The sequence below is a fragment of the Gallus gallus genome, chromosome 1 (genome assembly GCF_016699485.2).
Source record: "Gallus gallus isolate bGalGal1 chromosome 1, bGalGal1.mat.broiler.GRCg7b, whole genome shotgun sequence".
NCBI lineage: Eukaryota > Metazoa > Chordata > Aves > Galliformes > Phasianidae > Gallus > Gallus gallus.
In genome coordinates, this window is record NC_052532.1 from 34,410,006 (window position 1) to 34,430,824 (window position 20,819).

At 44.0% G+C, this 20,819-nt stretch overlaps 1 protein-coding gene across 4 annotated transcripts in view; it reads left to right on the forward strand.

Annotated features, from left to right (window-relative positions):
• The window catches only part of HMGA2 (high mobility group AT-hook 2), a 108,547-nt gene that overhangs the window by 79,238 nt on the left and 8,490 nt on the right, over positions 1 to 20,819 (forward strand). For 3 of the 4 annotated variants that reach the window (NR_173700.1, NM_205001.2, XM_046909319.1), the window contains exon 4: positions 6,800 to 6,832. Coding sequence is in view for 3 of the 4 variants with exons in the window: in NM_205001.2 (NP_990332.1) it covers positions 6,800 to 6,832 (33 nt within the window). In the remaining variant the exon portion in view is untranslated. Of the gene's footprint in view, positions 1 to 6,799; positions 6,833 to 7,995; positions 16,646 to 20,819 lie in introns of those variants that run through there. The other variant, XM_015277956.4, reaches the window with a different exon arrangement.

Below are 20,819 nucleotides of genomic sequence, written 5' to 3' on the forward strand. Positions count from 1 at the left end.
TCCTGCTGCTCTGATCAGCTCCAGGCAGGTGGTACTGCTGGAAATGGTCTCTGAGGCAGAGCAGCCTCTGATTTAATGGTCTGTATGGCGAGAGGTGCCTGAGCGAGAAGAGAGGGAAGATTACAACAAAAGCTGGAACCGGACGGTAATGTGATCTGGTGCTTTTCACCTCTAGGTCATCAATTCAAATCTAGCCAGTTTAGAAGTAGCCAAAAATTATTTCCATATGGGTCAAGAGAGACGCACGTGAACACAAGGGTTGCTGTATCAAAACAGACAAGATAATCTGGAAGTATACAGTTGCACAACAGTTACTTGTGTGGAGAAGTCTGCAAGGTATAAAGCTGAGTAGTTCCTGGCCAGTTTATATCCTTGGATCGTGAGGGCTAGATTTCTTTGCAAATAACTTATAATTTATTTCTGTCTCTTAAAACGTAGTCTCTTTCCTTACACTGTAACTAAGAATAATGAACCTCCCATTTGGCATTCTCAATAGTCTGTTTGAGCCAGAAAGTTATAAATAGGCGTATATACATGAGATTTGCTTAACAGGAACCACTTTGTGTTCCATAGGTGCTTATCAACAAGTCATCAGTGCTAAATTGTATACTAGAATTATTTTGAAAGGTAGAAATGTTGCTGCTTATTATTTTAGCAGAAAAATTCAACAATGTGCTTGTTGAAACCAAAATGCATCAGGAAAGCTTATCAAATGCATGATGGATGATAAAGTAATGGGGAAACCAAACAGAACAGAGTTGTCATTAAAGAAGAGCAGTCAGCAGCAGCAGATTCTTCTGCATCTGAGATGTGAGACTACTCAAATGTATTGATTTCAGCTAAGTGCACCAATGTAAACTTTGCTTATAGTATTTAACCACAGGCACAAGGCCTATTAAATGGGCATTTCATAAGCTGCCCCGCTTCAAGTATTTTATGGAAAGGTAACTGGTACCGACTGAAAGATCATAAAAATTAATATCTATCAAGAGCACTGAACTAACAACTATTCTGCTCTGAATTTTTATTATATCCTTGATAAACTCAATGGAGTATTGTAGTACTTGAACTATCACCTCATCTAGCAGATGAAGAAAAATTACACTGTTCCCCTTCCTGTTCTCACCATTAGATCTGTATTTCTAAGATACTCAGTTGTGGTGGGAAACGTACACTGAGGAAGGTTGGGTCGAAGTAATTGAAAAAATAATGAAATATACTAGTACAAAATAAGGCAGAATTGGATTTTTAATACGTTTATTTCACAGTTTTTATCCTCCCCAGATGCAAAACCGTTGCAAAAGTAGCAACCCACAAGCTTTTGGTAGTGAAAGTAGCTTTTGTAGGCAAAATGTATGAAATCCTATCCCCACTGAAGTCAGTCTGTTGGCTTCCATTGTATATATATATGTACCTGACTGGATACATGTGCCAGTGCCTGAATTTTCAGGCTACCAAAAGAGTAATATGAAACAGTGTGTTTTGGATTTGCCAATTAAAATATAAAATTTCATTGCCAGTCAAATAATTATTAAAAGTCACTTTGTGTACTTGGAAAACTGTGATGCTTTCTGCTCTCCTCCACAAGTGGAATAGAAGCACTATTTACTTTGTCATCACCTAAAGTTATTGGTGCAGCTCCTGAGATGTTGCAGGGTTTTCCAGCAGCAGTCAGGGGAGGTCAGTTTAATAAGCTAATAAATATTTTTTGAATGACCTGACTTTGTATTTGGTATAAAAAACTCTGAGTAGCGCCAAGTAGGATAGAAAATAAAGAATAAAAGTTCCAGATATTTTGCCAAAATTCTCCACAGATTACTATTAGCCTCATTTATGAGACTGCACAGAGGACTGTGAAATCTCCTTTGAACTCTTAGGGCCAGATGGTTTTGCTGTTAGATCCTAATGACCCACAGCAGTGTGCGTACACAGACGCCACGGTTACCAGTTGGCTGCAAACATGGGGTGTAGGCAGGAGAATTCGTGACCTGTGCTTCCAGAACACAAGCAGTTCCTGCTTGGGCAGAGGGGGAGCCTTCCCTTGCTAATGATGCTGTAAAAAGCATTTCTGCTCACCTCTCTAAGGGAAGATAATTTCTCAAGCAAGTCATGAGCATTCCGGGCTCATGACTTGCTTGGAGGAGTGAGTGACAGGCACAGTGCCCCATGCAGTTCTTCTGATGGCCATGAAGCCACTGAAAGACAAAGAGGCTCTCATGGGCTTTGTGGACCTCCAGTCCCAGCATTGTATCTCTGTGCATTCTCAAAGAGTGAGGGGAAGGCTGGACTCGAACCAATTAAAGCTGTAGGGTAGAGCAGTAGTTACGATGCTGTCATATGGAACTGCTTGGAAGACATGATTTATTTTGGATTACATTGGTTTCAACTGGTATAATATGGACTTCCTGATTTTTCTAGGATATGTAGACAAGAAGTCTAAATATGGTTTTACTCATCTTTTAATTTAGAACTACAAGTGTTTTGGTGACCTATGAAATTATTTAAATGATCTCTGCGCAACACTGAGCTGTCAGCACTATAAATGTCATCCCAACTGGATATTAGTTTCCATCATGGTCATTTAGCCTCACCAGCAGAGCTACCTCCACGTGAATGTCTTCTCTATATCAAGCTGTGGAAATAGTCACAGTTGCCAAGAAGCATCAGTCAAACATCTTCATAATGCTCCACGTAAAGAGAGAGAGGCCAGCACAACGTCTAGGAGCACCGTGACTGCGGCTTGCCCTTGGAGCTTCAGGCACAGCAGTCGGTGAATGATTTGCATGCAGACCAGTGCTTTTATCTCTGATCATTAAAAATGTGTTCCAGCGTAGCTCATCTTAGCTGACATAGGCTTACCCTTAACTGTCCTTATTATAGCACTAGGAGAAGTCACAGGGTGAGCGCTCCAGGGTATAGGAAGTGTGACAAATTGAATTTGATACAACCTTTGACTGCTGGTACAAGATGAATATGGACTCGTCACACGAGGCTGCTCTTTTGTTCTTATAAAGAAAGCAGTGGAGTTGTTTGACCGGTGTCTGTATTTACCGACAGAGAGACAAGTTATCTGATGGTATCATTTTTGTCTGACAAGGAATGCCTGAGCGAGGTTTAGGCTGTAAGGATGCTTCTAAGACACTGACAAGGAGCAAAGTGGCAGAATTTGTAAATAAAGCGAGGGGTGAGGTGATAGAGGAGGTGTGGAAAAAGTATGGTGTAGAACAATTGGGCTTTGAACATTCAAATCTTAGAATCAGTGTTAAAACTCCCAAAAGGTTTGTATACATTCCTCTTCAGGTGGTTAATTTTTTTCTCTTCAGAGTTCGGGACCTTATCACAAAGTTCTAAATTACTGCATTTGTCTCAGCCCACATTTACTTCGCAGTTTAAACGCGGCAAAACATTCAGCTGCATTTTGAATTCATTCTTGTAAGATAGACAAGACACGGTCACAGGATTTTTCCAGCACCGTTGCTTGGTCTTTCTGCCTCATACACATTTGAGAAAGTTACTTAAGATTGCCTTGCACTTGCATTTGATGTAAATTTGATGTAAAAACTGATTTTGTATGTATGGAATTTCAGCTGATATAGATTCAGTGTAAACTAGCTGGGTTTTTTCCGACTTGGGATAAAAATAAGATGTGGAAGCTTCACAGTTTCACAGTTTCACAGAACTCTGCTTGCATACCATCACTGAAATAAGTGAGGCAGCCCCTGGCGGTGCAGGAGACCTGCCATCGTATTCTATGGGCTCCTGGAGGGATATGTAATAGTTCAGAGCCCTCACGTCTTGTGTACAACTTCATTTTGCTCCAAAGCACCTCTTTAAAGCCTCTTGTCCTTGGCTTTTTGTGGTTCCAGTCTTTTCCGTACATAACCAAGACGGATTCCCTTTCTTCCCAGCTAGTTGAACATGCATTTGCCACAGCCTTTTGAATCAGAGGTGTCTCCTTTGAAGCCCTGAAAAGATCTCTTAACTCAGAGAACACAAAGCTTAGCAAGTAGAGGCGTTTGTATCCATAGTGTGTCAAGAAGGTTCCAAAGGCATCACATCCACGACAGTTAATGAAATCAAAGAGACTGCTTAGGAAATGTTCCATTCTTCCTGCGTGCCCTGGTTCTGCTGGTTTGGGTTGGCCCTAGTGAGGGAGGCTTGGCCCTAGTCTCTGAGGGAGCGTGCGCTGTGGTACCCAGTGGCCATACCCAGTAGCCCTGTGTCCAAGGCTCATCCAGGGGATGAGCAGTGCCCCGTGTGCCACGATACAGCCATCACTGCCACCACCCTGGGCTTGGCAGGAGCAAGCACGGCTCCCACGCGCTGCGGTGCGTGCCACTAATCCTGGCGAGGGGCTGAGCCCAGCTCTTCGTCCTTCGGAGCTGTGTTTCTTCCATTTAAGGGAGAAAGCAGAACATGCGCTGTGCTCCGCTGGAAGCCTGGCTGGCAGCGAGCAAACGCTGTCAGGGAGCTCCTGACATGCAGCACTGAGATAGCAGAGGTCTCGAATGACTGGGATTCCTGCGAGCCTTGGTCAGTATCACAGGCGGTTTCCAACTGGGCAAAGTACAATATTTTCCCTCTGCTTTTTATGAATGGCCGTATAGTATTGTGCTTGAGTCAGAGTCCTCCGCGAAAGCCATTCATAAAAATAAAAACAAAACAAAACAAACACACACAAAAACTTTCTAGGTCCAGTCTGGAGCCACTGGGTGCCAGAGGCTGGGAAAACACACTGGCAGCTCAAGCCCCAGCTATCACTGAAAGTATTCAAGGGGCTTTCTGGTGGTCTGAAAAGTATGAAGTGCTGTGTGGAAGGGCAGCTGGTAGAATTATGGTGACACATACTAGGCAGAAAGCCAGGGCTGGCCTTGTTTCAGACATTGTCTTTCCTCTCATTGAAGTGTCAGGACCTAATTCATGGAAAATTTGGTGAGTTGGCAGCTCTTTCAGAAGATTTCATTGAGCTACAGTGTGTGAGAGTCACATGAATGCGGTGCACACAGCCAAAAATATATGGGGATTTCTGAACAGGAGAAAGCAGTCAGCCGCGAAGAATGTCTGCAGATTTCATAGGGCTTGGGAGTAAACGTACACAGGTGTAATCAGCAGGCAAGGAAAAGAAAACAAAGCAGAAAAACCTTCCAGATTACTGAAGAGCTCCATGAATTCTGTAATTACGAAGGATTCCTTCGGAACAAATAATTTCTTTGTCCAAGAGCAGCAAATGCCTGTAATCAGTTCAGGGCTTGCAGCCCACCTGGAAGAGGTGTCAGGAAAATGTGTGCCTTGCTAATCGCTTCTCCACTGCAAGGGAACTTCATGGAAAAGAAAAAGATCCGCCTCTAAGTTTAAAGACAGACCCAGTCGTTGCTTTCTCCTTTCCTTTTTTTGTCGGTCAATTATTTATGTGAGAGCAGAACTTCGCGCCTGAGGCGGAGATACAAAAATAAAACAGCAATAAGATTCCACCGTATTAGAAAAATGACTGCAAGTAAACAAAGCGTCTCTTGTTGAAGTGGGATGCTGCTGGTGGGCAGCCTGAATTGAATCAGTTACATTTCATTTACATTTTCATTGATCCTTCCCACTGAAATACTGCTCTGAAAGGCCAGTTACACTAAACTGTTTATTCAGAAATATTCCAGTTATTTCCTACTACACTGTCATGAAAATTAGGTTTTTGGCTATCTGGAGGGACAGCGTGTTGGCTTCTGCCCAAGCGAGGCACTAAAATCACGGCTGGGATTAGGAACAGGCAGGAAGGAAGGGCAGGAAGAAAATCATTGGGTGCCATTCATACGCTTTGAAAACAGAAGATCCTGGGGGGTAGAGTGGGGGAAGGCTGCTTTGCCCCACTGAAATAAGAAAAGCCCTTTTGTGCTCGCGGTGTCAGGATTTCTTCCCTTATCTGTGGTCGTATTGTTCCTACAGCTCCTTGCACCCACAGGGGTCACACCACCAGAGCAGTGGTGTATTTAAAGTATGTGGATGTCAGTTCCCTAGCTGGTACTCTTCCTCCTCCCTGTGGCTCCAGGGGATGAGGTGGGATGAATGGTCCTGAGTGGTATTCCCAGATCATCTGGGGTCTTGTTTCCCATTCCCGGATGGGAACAGCCAGCTCCTCAGCCCTTGGCTGCGCCACCAGCTTCTGCATGGGCAGGTGGGCACAGCCCCTGTATCTCCTGCTCATGTGTCCAGCCAACCCAGTGACAGGCATCCCAAAACCACCCCAAGAGGCTTGGGAGGCTCGGTACACCATCACCTCTTTCATTTGGAGCTCCCAAACCAGAGCTTCTTGGGGCCAGAGGCACGGATTGCCCTGGCTGCTGGCTGCAGCAGGGCTGGCTTTGGTCCGTCAGGGAGCCCTGCCTTGGAAACGGCTCCCTCACCTCTGTCCAAGCCTGTCAGGGAGGAGGGCTTACTCACAACTCGTGACTGAAAGAGTGTGGAAGCATAGCATCCATGGAGACAGCAAAATCTGGTTATAGAACTAGGCTGTATGAAGTCTGATAGGTAATGCGGGAAAGTAAATCCATCCATGCCATAGAAGAGCTGGAAATCATAACACGCTGAATTAGACCTCACCTTGATTTTACTTATACAAATTTAACATATTCTTCTACAGCCAGAGTAATCAGAGCAAGGTCTTGGTAAGTGTAGGACTGTGAGTGTAAGAGCTGGGTACATTCATCACTCCAGTTCTGAATGTGGATTTTGCCTGTGTTTTATTCCCTATGCTGAATGGAAACTTCAGTGAATTTACTTCTCATCATGCTTTCTTTTTTTGACTTTTCAGCCTCAACAAGTGGTTCAAAAGAAGCCTGCTCAGGTAAGAAAAGCTGATTTAAATTCCTTGGACTATCTTAAATTGAATACTCCCTCAGTATTTAGACTGGTCTCATTTACTGTAAAGAGTGAAGGGAAATGCGTCAATAACATGAAGCAGGGGATAGCTGCTGGCTTCTTAGGCAGAATCACTTGGGCAATTCATGCAGTAGGCCTTGGGAAGGAGAGGAGGCAGCAATAGAGCTACAGCCAGAGTGCTTGCTAAGACATGTCCTCCTGCAGCTGCCAAGTGCTGATGGCAACGCAGCCACATGCATCTGGTGCAAGTCTGGCTTGTATCTGTGTGTGCCCTGAACCTGAGTAACTGATGTCTGCTTAAAGGAAGGAGGGACACCGGTGTGAAACCATTCTGCCCGCTGGTCTGAATGAGTCTCTAAATCCTGAGTAAAATAGGCTGAACTTGATAATTCAACTGGATTCATCTTAAAGACTAACACATTTGAAGATCTTCTGTTGGGTGGTATCGTTCTTTAATACCTTAGACAAAGTGCAAGCTAAGGTATAATGAAACCAGTCAAACACACTGCATTCATGGCCTCTTCCATTTTATTTCACCAGGACACTCACATAAAAAACAAACAGACAAAAAACAAAACAAAACAAAAACCCACTAACTCTCATGTAACTTTGCTGCACGTGCTCCAGCAGGGAAGAGGTGTGTGGGCATGGGAGGGAATGTGGTCTGTCCATCCCTACTTGGCAGGTTCCATGGGGCAGCACTACCGTTCCTTGGTGAATACGAATGATTGCTGAGTCAGGAGCAGAATGGGCCATTGCTTTTCTGGAGAGAAGTCTGCTTTCAGAAGGGAATAATACTTTCCTTTTTCCACCTTATGGTTTTAATACATTATTGTACAGTGTGCATTATAGTAATGTCTACCGCAATCTGAATTAAGAGCTGTTACATAAGAAACAGAAAACATCCTAGCTGTGAGCTGTGAGAAGGGGTGAAATGATGTAACTCTCTAAAGTATGTGTAGGAGTCAAGTTTCTACAGAGGTAATCAATATGCACACAGCAGTGGTGAATCAGTGGCACTGGCAACAATACTGATGCCTCCTAATAGCAGATATAACATTCAAGATGAGTGTTGTAGTGTCTTCAAGTGAGGTAAGTTTTGCAAGGAGAGGTAATGTCTCTTATTAGGTCAGCTCACAGAAGAAATGCAGCTCCAGTCCCTGAGGACCCACCATCGACATCCTTCTGACTACAACACATTTCAAAACACACTGAGTTGTTCTAATAAAAGATATTTCCTCTCCCTGGTCTCACTTACATCCTTCAACTGCAAGGGCCGCAGTCACGCTGTTCCTCGGACAGCCTGGTAGTAAATCTGCTGGTGGGCACGGAGCCAGCCATCTCCTCCATGGCACTGGGGAGGCAGGATGCTCAGACTGTGCTGTGCAAGGGAGGCCAAATCCAGGAGGCAGAGATGGAGGCTGCCTGAATGGTAATGGAGTGCGAGCCCTGGCACAGGAAGGGAAGGAGTGCCTGGGACCAAGGCTGAGCTGGGGTGCTGGAGGATGAAGCGGTGCTCTGGACTCCCATATTCCTGTAGGATAACAAAGTAATGGCAGCTTTAGTGATATAGGAGTTTGAATTGAAGCACTGAGATTCCTGGGATGGATCTTCCCATCCCTCTTTTCCCAAAGCAGTGGCTGTGGTGGTCGTGCCAGGGGTGTTTCAGCCAGCCAGCTGCAGCCACTGCTGCATCTCCCTTGTCAGAGAGTGAGAGCGAGAGAAGGAGCCCTTTGGCATCCCCACTAGTCATGGAAACGTTTGCATAGAGAACTAGGAGGCACGAAAGAATGCGTGAAAGGAGTGAGAGGGCTTTTTAGCAATCCCCACTCACCACAACAGGACTAGTGGAATTACTGTCTTTAAATTATTTGTGTGCCATGTCTTCACTGAAAGAACATTTCTTTTTTTTTAATCCTTGGCCTGAGGGATTTTCAGTGAAATCACTCACTAGGCCCTGCTCCCACACTCCTGCTTCCACAGCACTGGGGTTTTGCTGGCTGTGGGTATATGGTGGGGAACAGACTGATGGCTGAGAGCAAGCACTTCTGACAGCATCATCCTGATTCTGGGAGAAGGAGGTAAAGTGGTGTAATCCCTGGGACAGTCAGGAACTTCACGCTGCTGGGCTGCACTGCAGTCCTGTAGCTTTTCTCCATTCCCTTTTACACTACTGATTTTCCCTTTAAAGGAGGGAGGCTCAGTCTCAGAATTAACAACACGAACATGAGCTCATGCAGGCTTCCTAATCTGCGCTGTCTAAGGAAATAATGATAAATTATATAAACATGGGGACTACATGGAAGTTCATGGAGGATAATGTAAATCTTACTCTACGTACAGAGGAATCTCTTCCTTTTCCATCTGTTTCCTTCAAAATATCCTCCCAGATGGCTTTACCATGTGGCAGTCTGGATTAAGTTAGAAATGTATCCTTTCTTCATCAGTGGGGACTGAAGTGGCTGCGGTCGGGAACTGCTGTGTGATGGTGAGCGTGTACCCCGGCCTGCCGCAGTAGGAGCAGCAGAAGCTTTATCCCTGAGTGCAGCACTTCAAACTTTTTGACCTTTTCTAAAAGACTTCTGCGAGTGCTAGCTTACGTCGCTGTTGCTGTCATTCCTGCTCCTACTGCATGTGCCTCTTGGTTTTGTTATTTTTAAAAATATAGGGGCCGCAGAACCGGGTCACGTTCTCCTTCCATTGATGAGAGTTTCCTTCCCATCACCTTTCCCCGGGTTTTAAGCGCTGCACAGGACTCCGACATGCTCTTAATTTCTTTATCAGTATCTGCTGCTAGCTTAGGCCCGTACAGATGCCTTTATAAACTTGGGCAGTATTTTCAAACATCCCCAGAGCTCTGAAGAGCGACAGTCATGCAGACTGCAAATACAACTGTAAATTCAGCTGGAAAGCTTTAAATAATGTAGGCTGTACACACCTCTGTGATGTTCGCTGGCGCATACTCTCCCACTTCCTTGGGGAAATGAAGAAAAGATAGTGAGCCTGACTGCATGCCATCAGGAAGTTTAGCACCTTCACATAAATATGTGCCTAAACCTCAAAAACAAGAAACTCTCTTTAAATCCACCGTTTGCAAAGAATGGGCAGCCAAACTTAGTACAGATGATGAAGTAATATTACCGAGGTGTTCAAAGAAACAGCCCAAACACAGATTTCTCCCTTCCCTTGTTTTTAAGCTAGTTGTAGCAGCTGTGGCCTCTGCCATATTGGAGAGTTACGCTCTTAAGTAATGCAAAGGAAATAGATATTTTTAGGAAAACATCATGAAAGCTATCAAAGTTTTCTGAAAACAGGACATGTCTTATTTTTATCGTTACCGGGGAGGAGAAACGCAGTGAGTGTGGAACAGCCCTTTGAAAATCCTTTTATAATCTCTTCAGGAGGTCTGTTGAAATCTGAAATCCGTGCAGTTCCTTGAGGTTGTGTCAGAGTCTGACAGGCAGCATTAGCACTCCAAGCCCAAGTGTACTTTTCTGTCTTATACTAAGTGCATTAGTTGCTCTTAAAAGAAAACAAACAAATCCTAACAAGAATAAGAGCTAAAAACATTGTTTTGTATAGGAAAGCAAATGCACATTCATTGTGTTTATTCATCTTACTCAGTTCTTAGTCTTGATAGCAATTAAGTTACGCATGTTAATTGGTCATAATATATATACACCTCACAACTTCAAGTTATATGTGTCCCACAGCTGCACCCATCACATATGCACTCAATGTAGAACAAACAGTAAATCCTACAAGTGTCAGACAGGCTCTGCAGCCCAGGAGCTGCACTGATGATTCACATATTCATATGCAGCCCAGAAACATCAGATCTCAGAAGTGCAGCTGAGAACAGGAGACACAATGCTTGTGGAGCAGCTCTGACATGCTGGGATGCCCTGGCTGGTGCCTGCTGTACCCACGTACTGCATCACCTCTTTGTGCCCCGCAGCGCATCTGCACTTCCACAAGACTCTGTGTACCTGCTATATGTCACATGGGATTTTTTCCCCCTTTAGGAAAACTCAGAGAGAAATGTGGTAGAAGGACTCAAAAGGTCCAATCCAGCAAGGACTCAGGGTTCAAAGAAACTACTGGTGTCAGAAAAAGGCTGGCAGATCACTCACTGCCACCACACAGGTGAGCTCGGATCTCTGAGGGAACACATGGCACTGCTCAAGCCCAACCTACGTCCTGCCCACTGGGGAGCAGTGCAGCTTTGCTCATTGTAGCTGTGGCTCTGGAAACACCTTTGCCCTAGAGGATGACCTGGTACCCTGGGTTTTCGTCACTCTTCCCACTTCATCCAGCAAGTTGTATTGTGTGTGCTATACTTTTTCTGTGTTTACTGATACAGAGAACTGGGACTTTGTCAGTTTCCAGAGGGAGAAAACTTTATTTTCTGTACGTACGTGGAATTTTACACTTCCAACATAGGGTGCGTGTGTGTTTTTCACACTACTCCCAAATATCCTCTGAACTATTGAGCTGCCGTTCTTTTATCACTGTCATTTTTAAAGCAAACACGAAATGTTTTCCCAAAGATGGCTGTAGGAACCACCTTACATGTGCTGAAGGCCCTCAGCACCATGGGTGCGCATGCCAGCCATGTGGGTATTACAACTCGGTGAGGTCGGACTCACTGCACCTCCTCACGTGTGGCATGGTCCCAATGGGGCTGCACAAAGCATTCCCAGCAGGACCAAGCCCTGGGCCCACAGTGGGGCCCCCACATCAGTGCTCTCCTCCCACCACCTGACAGGGCACAGTGCCTTTTGGATTTTTGCATAAATAGCTTCATGATGAGATAACCTGTTTGTATTGACCCTTTTCCCATAGGTGTCCCTGGAAGGTTCGTTTTTCCAAAGCTTCGCATTATTATCATCGCTGACGTTTTTTAAATCAATGTATGGTTTAATTTTCATTTTTTAAGTTTTTGCTTTGGAAAAACCTTCCAGATTTGGCTCCTGAGTGTTCTTGAAACATTTTTTTCTCATTTGAAGAGATTGTTTTAAGAAATGGATAAAAATACCTCATGAAGAATGGCTCCAGTTTGAAAAGTTGTTACCAGCTCTTCCTTTTCTAGCAACCTGTTCGGATTGCTGGCAAAAGAAAAATACAAAATAAAGAAATAATTAAGAATAATACCACATTTGTGGACTGGAGCTAGAATCACAAAGAAGTTAGGTCACCTTACTGAAAGAAGAAGCTTACAATTCTCCTCAGAGTGGTTTTGATTTTAAGGGGATCAGGAGAGTCTCTTACTTTCCACATGGTTGCAGTAGATGGAGTCTCATGGAGGGTGCCAGGCCTTAAGTCTGACTTTCTTTCTCCTTCCAGGATAGAATGGTGGCAACTGCATGGTGTGGTTTCCAGAGAAAGAAACTGTTGGTTTATGGTGATGGGGACTCTGAACGATTTGTCTCAAATGAAATAATAATAAAAAAAGTAGATTTAAAAAGAGCACAAGTTTGTGAAACAAACACAGAAATATGTGGGGAAAAATGAAGCAGTTCACTATCCAGTTCAATGAACAGATGAAGTACTAAAGAATGAGGGTTAGAAGAGGAAGTTGGGTACTTCTGATAGCAAAAAGATTGTTTTTATATGACATAACTTCTGAATAGAGCCTGAATAGTATGATGCAATGAGATTTCACCTAAATACCCAAATCAATGTATAATTCGGATTTCTGACGTTTAACTGTTTGTGGTTTTCATTTATTACATAACCATGACTGAGTAACATTTCTGAGACTGCTGCTTCCTGAAATTTGATTTTACATAAATTAAAGAAGCTGAAAAATGATGTAATCAGAAGAAAGCAAAGAAAGAAAAAATGATCTTCAGTACACGTGTATATTCAGGTATTTGGTAATTCCAAAGAATCAAGAAACAATAATGCAGTGATCTGAAGGCGTATGTTGCTGCTCTATAAGATGACCTTTTTTACGTTTTTATAGTTTCTTTTATTGATGGTGGCCTCTCAGTGCCAGGCTGGCAAGCACTGCCAGCAGTTACAATTCCATGCACTAAATAGTGCAGCCATGGGGTCATCCATTGCACATCAGTGTTATGAAAAGCTCTTTTATAGAAATTGATTTTGCTTACAGCTCATTCAAATATTTTCTTCAGTTGAGCTTCCTTCTACCAGTAACAAAAACATAAAATGAGCTCACTTGGCGTTTCCAAAAGGAGCGGACAGATGTTTTACAAAGGTAGTTAAACGTTTAAGTGTGCACCATAAACTGCTGCTTCACTTAACAGCACATCTTTAGATACTCAAATAACCTTTGTAATCCAGCCCTTAATCTTTTTGGTCCAAATGTACCAAGAGATACACAGGCAGCCCTGTTCCCCCACAGGCAGAATTTGGGAATCTGGCTGAGAAAAGCAGCAAATCCCCAGACTGCTACTTGCCCAGTCTCTCTCTTGGGGCCAGTAGACAGCTTCCGTTCAGGGTCAAGGTACACCCAGCAGCTGTGCCTGCAAATTTTGCAGGGGAGGAGGAGTAGTCTGCTTCTTGCAGCACCACGGTGGCTGCAGAAATCACCCTGGAAGTAGGTTCCCTGGAGAGCAACCCAGTGCATCTCACTCAAGGAGGCTTTCAGGCTGTGCACATGGTGCCAAGAGAGAAGCATTATCCATGCCACTCGCCCAGCTTTGGGCTGTGGTGTAGTCAGTGATTCAGAGGTGAAAGAGCCTCTGAACAAACATACAGGAGGAAAACAGTTTGGTTATGTCCCAGCTTCACAAAGCACCTACCTCAGTGCTGAGTTCTGCATCATCTTGCTTGGCGTGCCCATGGTCTGAAAGCAAGCTGAAGTGCTTGTCCCCTTACAGTGACTAAGGAACAGAGGTGTCCTTGTCAGCTGTGGTGGAAGAACCTCCTTTGCCCTTTGTATTTATCAATGCTGAACACTTGGATCATGCAAGTCCCTTTTTAAGGAAGTCTCAGCATGACTTGAACATCATCTGCTGAAACTGAGATGTTGATGCTCCCATCTTACATAAGGGACTTATGAGCATGCAGACAGTCGTGTTTTGATGTAACTAAGAAGGAATCAGATCTCCAAAGATATTTTTGCTTCCTGTCTTGTTAGGAATCAGCTGTGGGATTCAGAGCCAGGCGTGCTGTAACGTGCAGCTTGGAGATGCCCTGGCTTTGTCAGTCATTTCTGAGTCATTTGAAGAGCAAGAGTGTCACTGCATCGCCCAGCCTGAGAGGAGTCTTCCACTCTGAGCAGTCACGAAAAGATTATGTTAACTGTTTAAACATGGAACACATAATTTCCTTGACACGAGCCCTAGCACAGGAAGCAGCCATCTGAATGCAGCGCTGGTCACACATTAGCCAATTCGATACAGACATGCTATCAGGTTGCTGCTCTTTCCCAAGGTACGAGGCAAGGCCTGCTCCTAAAATTCTCCATGCTGAGCACACAGAAATGCCCAGAAACTCCAACTGTTGGGGAGCTCCACACATGGCACTCAGAGCAGGTGTTGCAGTTGAGTACTTGGGAGCCAGAGGGGTAAGCTACAACTTTCCCATAAGCGAGCAGTACTCCTTGTGATTTCTCCATCTCCTACTTCTCTCCTCTTCCTGCTTGGGGAAGAAGCCCACCACGGGCAGGGGATGGCTGTGAGCAGGGAGGCCTTGTGTTTGACCCCGTGGCTGTGACCACAGATGTCAAGTGTGGTCAGTGACCACACTGAGTTCAAAACTTGGCTCTGACTTGACATGAACAGAAATCTCACTAGTAGCCAGAAGAGACAGGGCTGTGATGTGTGCCTGGGAAACACCTCTGAGAAGGATGGCTGGGCTGGGAGCACTGTTTACAAAACACCAGTCAAGAGCAAATTAAACAGTGCTACTTTTACGTACATATACTATGCATTTTGGCCAAGGTTTCCAAGAGTAACAAGAGCCTGTACAGCTCATACTTGGGGTATCCAGCTTCATGAGCGTACAGGATTCTAGGAAGTATGGGCCACCCCCTGAAAATTTGGATTATTTTAGGATGCTTCCAGAATGATATCCAGAAGGTTGAAACTATCAGAATGATCAGCTGTTGGACTTCTAGCAACAGAAATAATCAAAGTGCTAATTAGCAAAGATAAGGTGTGTCAGAAGGCTGTGCAGAGAGAAAGCACTCTTTTCACTGAGGGCTTGGTTACTGAGGCTCTCGTGAAGGCTCTGTGTCTTTCACAATCAGCATCATTGTTCCTCCACACCCAGCTGAAGTCACTGAAAGATGCCCTATTTCTTGGCATAAATTTTAAGTGTCCCAGGGCTATAATCCAGCTCTCTCGCTCCACTGAAAAACATGGGACACGGGCCTTATGTAACTAAGATTGGCTTCAGGGTTATATGAGACAATCTTAACATACTACAATCCACTTTTAGGAATTGATGCACCTTTGCTTTGCCTGTTCAGGACCCTATCAGTTTTGTTTCAAATTGCATGTTATGAGTGAAGCATGCTGTAATGGAGGTAAAATTAGAGAAGCACAATGAGGTTTGAAGTTAAGACCAAAGAAAACACATTTGTCATCTGTTAAATAATTTGCTAGAATAGTCATTTACAGTATGTGCATACCAGCAGTATTAAAAAAGATTTGGCTAGGGAAAACAGCAGTATACTCAGCCCTTATTAACTGATATACATCTTTAAATGCGTTCTGGAAGGAAACATTAAGAAGCCAGTATTTTACTTTATTCTAGAGTTTCCATGGCAATGGGGGAATTTTATAAGGTCCCCTTATTGCCTAAAACAACAGTCTTAGAATGGAAGAGTAAGAAGCTTTTCACAGCCACTCTGTCAGTCACTGTGGGGTATCTGTGGAATTCACTGAATTTAGTTCCTTCAAATCAGTGCTGCCATGCTATTCTGGAGGGAGATGCAGCCTCCCTGGGCAGCCTGTCAGCACATGACACCTGTGCCAAATGTTAGGGCTGGCATGGAGCAGTGGGACTTACGAGCTTGTCTCCTCCCATGTGGCTCATAGAGGAGAACTCAGGCAAAGGATTCATTAAAATCAGTGCAAAATGAAATCAAACACTTCTGCCGGTGGAATTTCCATCTTGTGCTCTTTTTCTGCTACCCCTTTGTGCTGTGACGTTGTGAAGCAACCCAGCCAGTGAGTGCTGGCTGTAACAGGCAGGCTGCTGTCTGGAAAGGAGCTGTGAACTCACTGTTGTTGATTGCTGATCTGATTTTGTTAGCATGGTGCTGCTGTACTTATGGACGGAATAAAAAGTCAGGAAGCTTCTTAGTAGGCTATGCAGTGACACACGCTCCTAAGGACTTCATGGTGAAGGCTGCAGGAGTGTGTAGGCATTGTTCAGACACTGACATATTGCAAAGCAGTGCACAGAGGACCCACCCTATGTCTTTGGGCTGTCCAGTGTCTGTAAGCAGTGCAGTTTCCTGTGTATAGGACCTAAATAAGCAAATACGCTTTTCTCACAGAGACTGGAAAAAAGCCATCCAAAATGACTGCTCATCTCTTGGGTATTTTAGCACTCACATCACCATAGCAATCTATCTCATGGATCCTGTTTCACTGGGATCCCAGTGCCACAAATGTTAAACTCTTGATGAAGTCCGCTCCTCCAGATGGTGAGCATCACTGTGATGAAGTTCTGCTGCTGATCCCATTGGATGGCATTTCTGGAAATGCCAGAATGTTTTCAAAATAATGTTGGCCAAAATCTCTCTTTAGGAATGACTGTTTGTTATATTAAAAAGGGATATGATACTGCCAGTGTACTTTTTTATGTTGCTTCTGATCTGTTGATGCAGTCACATTGTTAAAGGCCAATCTCTGATCTCAGGTTTGGAGGGCTATTTGCCACAAAACAACCATGGGAAAAGAGAAGGAGAGGGAAAAGAAAAAAAAAAAAGAATCACCCACATTCTGCCCAAATTCGGATCTCAGATTTCCCACATCCTGGTATTTAATTTCTCACAGAGTTACCAATGATTGATCTCATGGCAGGATTAGTGGGAAGAAAAATGAGAGCTCCATTGAAACCAGACTTGAGTCTGGAAAGATGGGACATGTGAGCTCTAGGACCCAGGAGATATCAGATTCGGGGCAGCAAATGGCTTCCTCCCACCCTTTCCCCGACAGTCATGCTTGTTGTGAGTCAAAATCTGGAAACTGAAATCAGAACAGCAGAGAGGCAGTTACAGTATGTTAGGTGGCTCGCCCATCACTTTTACAATCTCCTCAGAACTGTGTTATATAGTGGGGCATTTACTGTAATCTATATTAGTGTTTCTTTAAATTTACGAATAGCAGAATAGATTTACATTGAGGTATAAATTGCAGTAATCTGTCTCACTCCTAAAAGAAAATGTGTTTTGAACACACATTTCTACCAGAAACCTTTTCTGATTTGATTAAAGAATATAGATGTGCTCAACTGAAAAAGAAACTCCCATAAAAGGCTCTACAATCAAAAGGAAATTTTCTATTCAGCTGGACAGGCCCACACTGTTTAAATCAAACTATCTTGTTTAGAAAAAGCTTCTCCCTATGGTCGCAGTGCAGATGGAACTCAAAAAGTTGGGTTTCTGCTCCATGGTGAAGAGGACCATACTTTATTGCCCTTCCCACCAGATGGTGTGGAGATATTCAAGAAGTTGAAAAATCTTTAAATGCATTGCTCTAAATCCTTCAGGAGTTGAACATGTTAAGATGACAAGAAGTGTATGTCATTAGACCGTAACTACCCTTTTTGGATTACCTGGTATTTGTAGATTTATTGGCAAGATGGCTTAAATTAGGGATATATTTTTAGCCTGCAGCATTACATAATAAAATAGCAACAGAAAAATTTTTTGCTGTAAAAAAGGGGAGGGGTTAGGGGGGCGAGTTTATTCAAACCAACACAGAGTTCTCTGATTTTGCGCTCTTTGCCTGCACAGAGAGGTGCTCACAGCTACACCATCAGTAACGTTTCAAGGAAAGCATTCCCATTACCCCATTTTGCTCAGCAGTCGTTGCCCTGCCTTTCACTGCAGACCTGCTGTTTAGTCTGAAACCAAAAATCAAACCCAGAACTGCAGCTCTCAGAGTTAAATACTCTGCATTGCTGCCAGCACAAAGGCTCACCAGTGTCTGTGTGGTAAGATCTATGATTAAACTCTTCAGACGTTTTTAAAAGCATTTTACAAGTCTGTTAAGCTTTAGTGTTTTTTCTTTCTTTCTTTCTTTCTTTTTTTTTTTTTAAGAAAAAAACCAATTTAGCTGAATTGTACCGCAAAGTCTCACATGATCTCTGCTGAACCAAATAAGCAGGCCCAGCTCGCTATCTTTCTGAAATATGTTTCTCATTTGTGGGGGCTTTTCAGAGCACAGCTCGGGGAAGGTTGAGCCGTCTGTGTTGAACTCTTTCTTTCACAAGTGGAAAAGAAGCAAAGGGAAAACCTGGGGAGCTTCGGAAAGAGCAGTGGCCACAGCCCCGCTTCCCACAGCCCCACTTCCCACAGCCACGCTCCCTGCAGGCCCAGCTCCCCTCAGCCCCAGCGCTGGCTCTCAGAGCGGGTTACATGCCCGGCCGTGAGCTGCTCGTTCAGGAGACCAGTGCTCGTAAAAATGTCACTGGAGCACTTCCCCTTTGAAAGGCCCTTTCATCTTACTCTCCTGCAGCCCCTCTCTGGTGGGCAGGCAGGCTTGACCGGGAAGCTGCCGCCTGGCTTTCCCACATAGCTGGGCCCTAATGAGGTGTGTGCGGCTCTTGGCTGCAGGTTTTCAATCTCTTTCTTATTACTTCAAAGCTGCTGCTCCAAGGCTCAGACAAGTTTGATCGCTTGGCAAAATCTCTCAGCTGGGACTCAAAAGGAAGACGTTTTATTTTATTGTTTATCATTATGGATAGATAGCTGGTCCCAATCCACAGTTGCCAGTGGCTCCATAAATGGAGCCATATTGCTTTTCTAAGTGATAAAGGATTGGAGGTGAATAACTTCTGACAGTTGCTTCCTGTCTGTAACAAGCAGTCGTTTTGGAGGAAAAAGAAATAGAATAGAAATCTAACAGGCCTTACTTTATTCCCCTTTTCGTGTTCTAAAACGAGAGTAGGGAGCAAAGGGTAAACAGTACAGATCTGACCATTATTTCAAAACCAGTCCTGGTGTCCCTCTCCCCAGGTCTCCTCCTTGTCAGAAGGCAGAGCTTCACCATGGTTCTTCCTCTGCCACTGAACACAAAATATGCACAGGCATCAACACCCCTTCCAGCACTGCAGGGCTCAGGAGGAAGGCAGGCCTGTTCAGGTTTACCTTCGTGGACTCCATCGTCCTTCTGGGCTTTGTGGTCTCCACTGCCAGTGAAATAAGAGCTTATGCAGTGGCCCATAACATTTCAGTGGACTCTACAAGCCTAGGGATTTTAAAGATTGGCATCCACGCATGCATTAGTAATTAGAGACCATTATTACAGCCTCTGTTGCCTTTTGCTCCAGTTTGGATTTTGGCTCTGGGTGTGCATACAGAGCAGTTTTCCACTGCTTTAGTTTACAGCCTCCACAAGAAGTTTGTAAGAGCAGCTCGTCAGAGCTGAGGCTGGTCCAGCTCAGTTGTGTATGTTTCTAATGGCACTACTGCCTTATTTTCTGTAACGTTTTGTTTCCTTTCCATCAAAACTCTTTACAGCTTGTGGGATTGAAGCTCTCTAAGATAAAATATATCTCCGTCAGTGTTAGTACAGCACCCACGACTGTTTCAGGAACCATTTTTCACTTTAACTCTGTTCTTTGCAGACTCTAAATGGTGCTTCCTTGTGAAATTGTTCTAACTAGTACTGAGATTTTGCTGGAGATTTTCACTCTCCTTTTAATCACATGGGGAACAGATTTTTTCAAAGTGTTTTGACCTGCTTAGGTCAAAAAGGCCCTTGCTCTACTCATATGCCAAACTGTGTTTAAGAAATCTGGCCTGATGTGATTTAGACAGACAAGTCTCAGTTTCAAAAGGCTTCACCAGAGCTGGCTTCAGCACTGAGCAGTGTGCTTGTCAGAAATCTCACTGCTGAGTTATGTCAAGGCTGCTCTAAAATCCTTGGCAAAGTTGGGCATTTGAAACAGGTTTATTTAAGCCCATTTGTAGGAGACATTGAAGGGCAAATTCTAAGATAGGTACTTTTCAGAATTTCTATACATAGACCAGCCTAATTTCTGTCTCTGGAAGTTCTCATTGAGTCCTCCTGGATTTAAAAATCCTGTGTCAGATAAACCTTTTATCTCAAGGTAACCAGAGTCATTATCACTCCATTATATCAAACAGTTCTCCTAGTGGCAGGTAAGGTAGGAGATACAATAATGTTTTTGTATTTGCTTAATCTAACAAGAAAAAGGACTTGAATCTATGTTTAAAGAAAACTGTCCTAATTTAGAGAAGAAAGTCCTATCCTGTCCGGAAAGGATGCTCCTGAGCAATGTCCTGGTCCCCTTCATTTGCCTAAACCTGTGACTCAAGACCCAAAGCTTGGCCCAACCTTGAAAAACACTTCAGTCATTATAGGAAGCCATGATAGGAGTGGTTCATGGGTGTGCAAGGATGGTAACTCCTTCTGACTTCTTGTATTATTGCTCTCAGCCATGTTGTTGGCACTGGTTCTCAGCTTTCTAGCATCTGAGTCCCAGGGCAGCCCCAGCAACCTCACTCCAGCTGTCCCAGTTAGTACACTTCCTCCAGCAGCTGGAGATGTGGATTATCCAATAATCCTCACAAGCAGCCTTTTTGCTAGTCAAGATGAATTGTTCCAGCAGCGGTGGGAGAGGACATCCTTCATTTGCTTACTAAGTTTAGGCATTTGAAAGGCCACAGGCTGATCACCTGCAGAACAGCATCAGTATTTTGAGTGGAATGACTTCAACAAACAAAAAATGCATCCTCTGTATACAGATTCTGAGTTGGTTGGCATTTTCTACCTCAT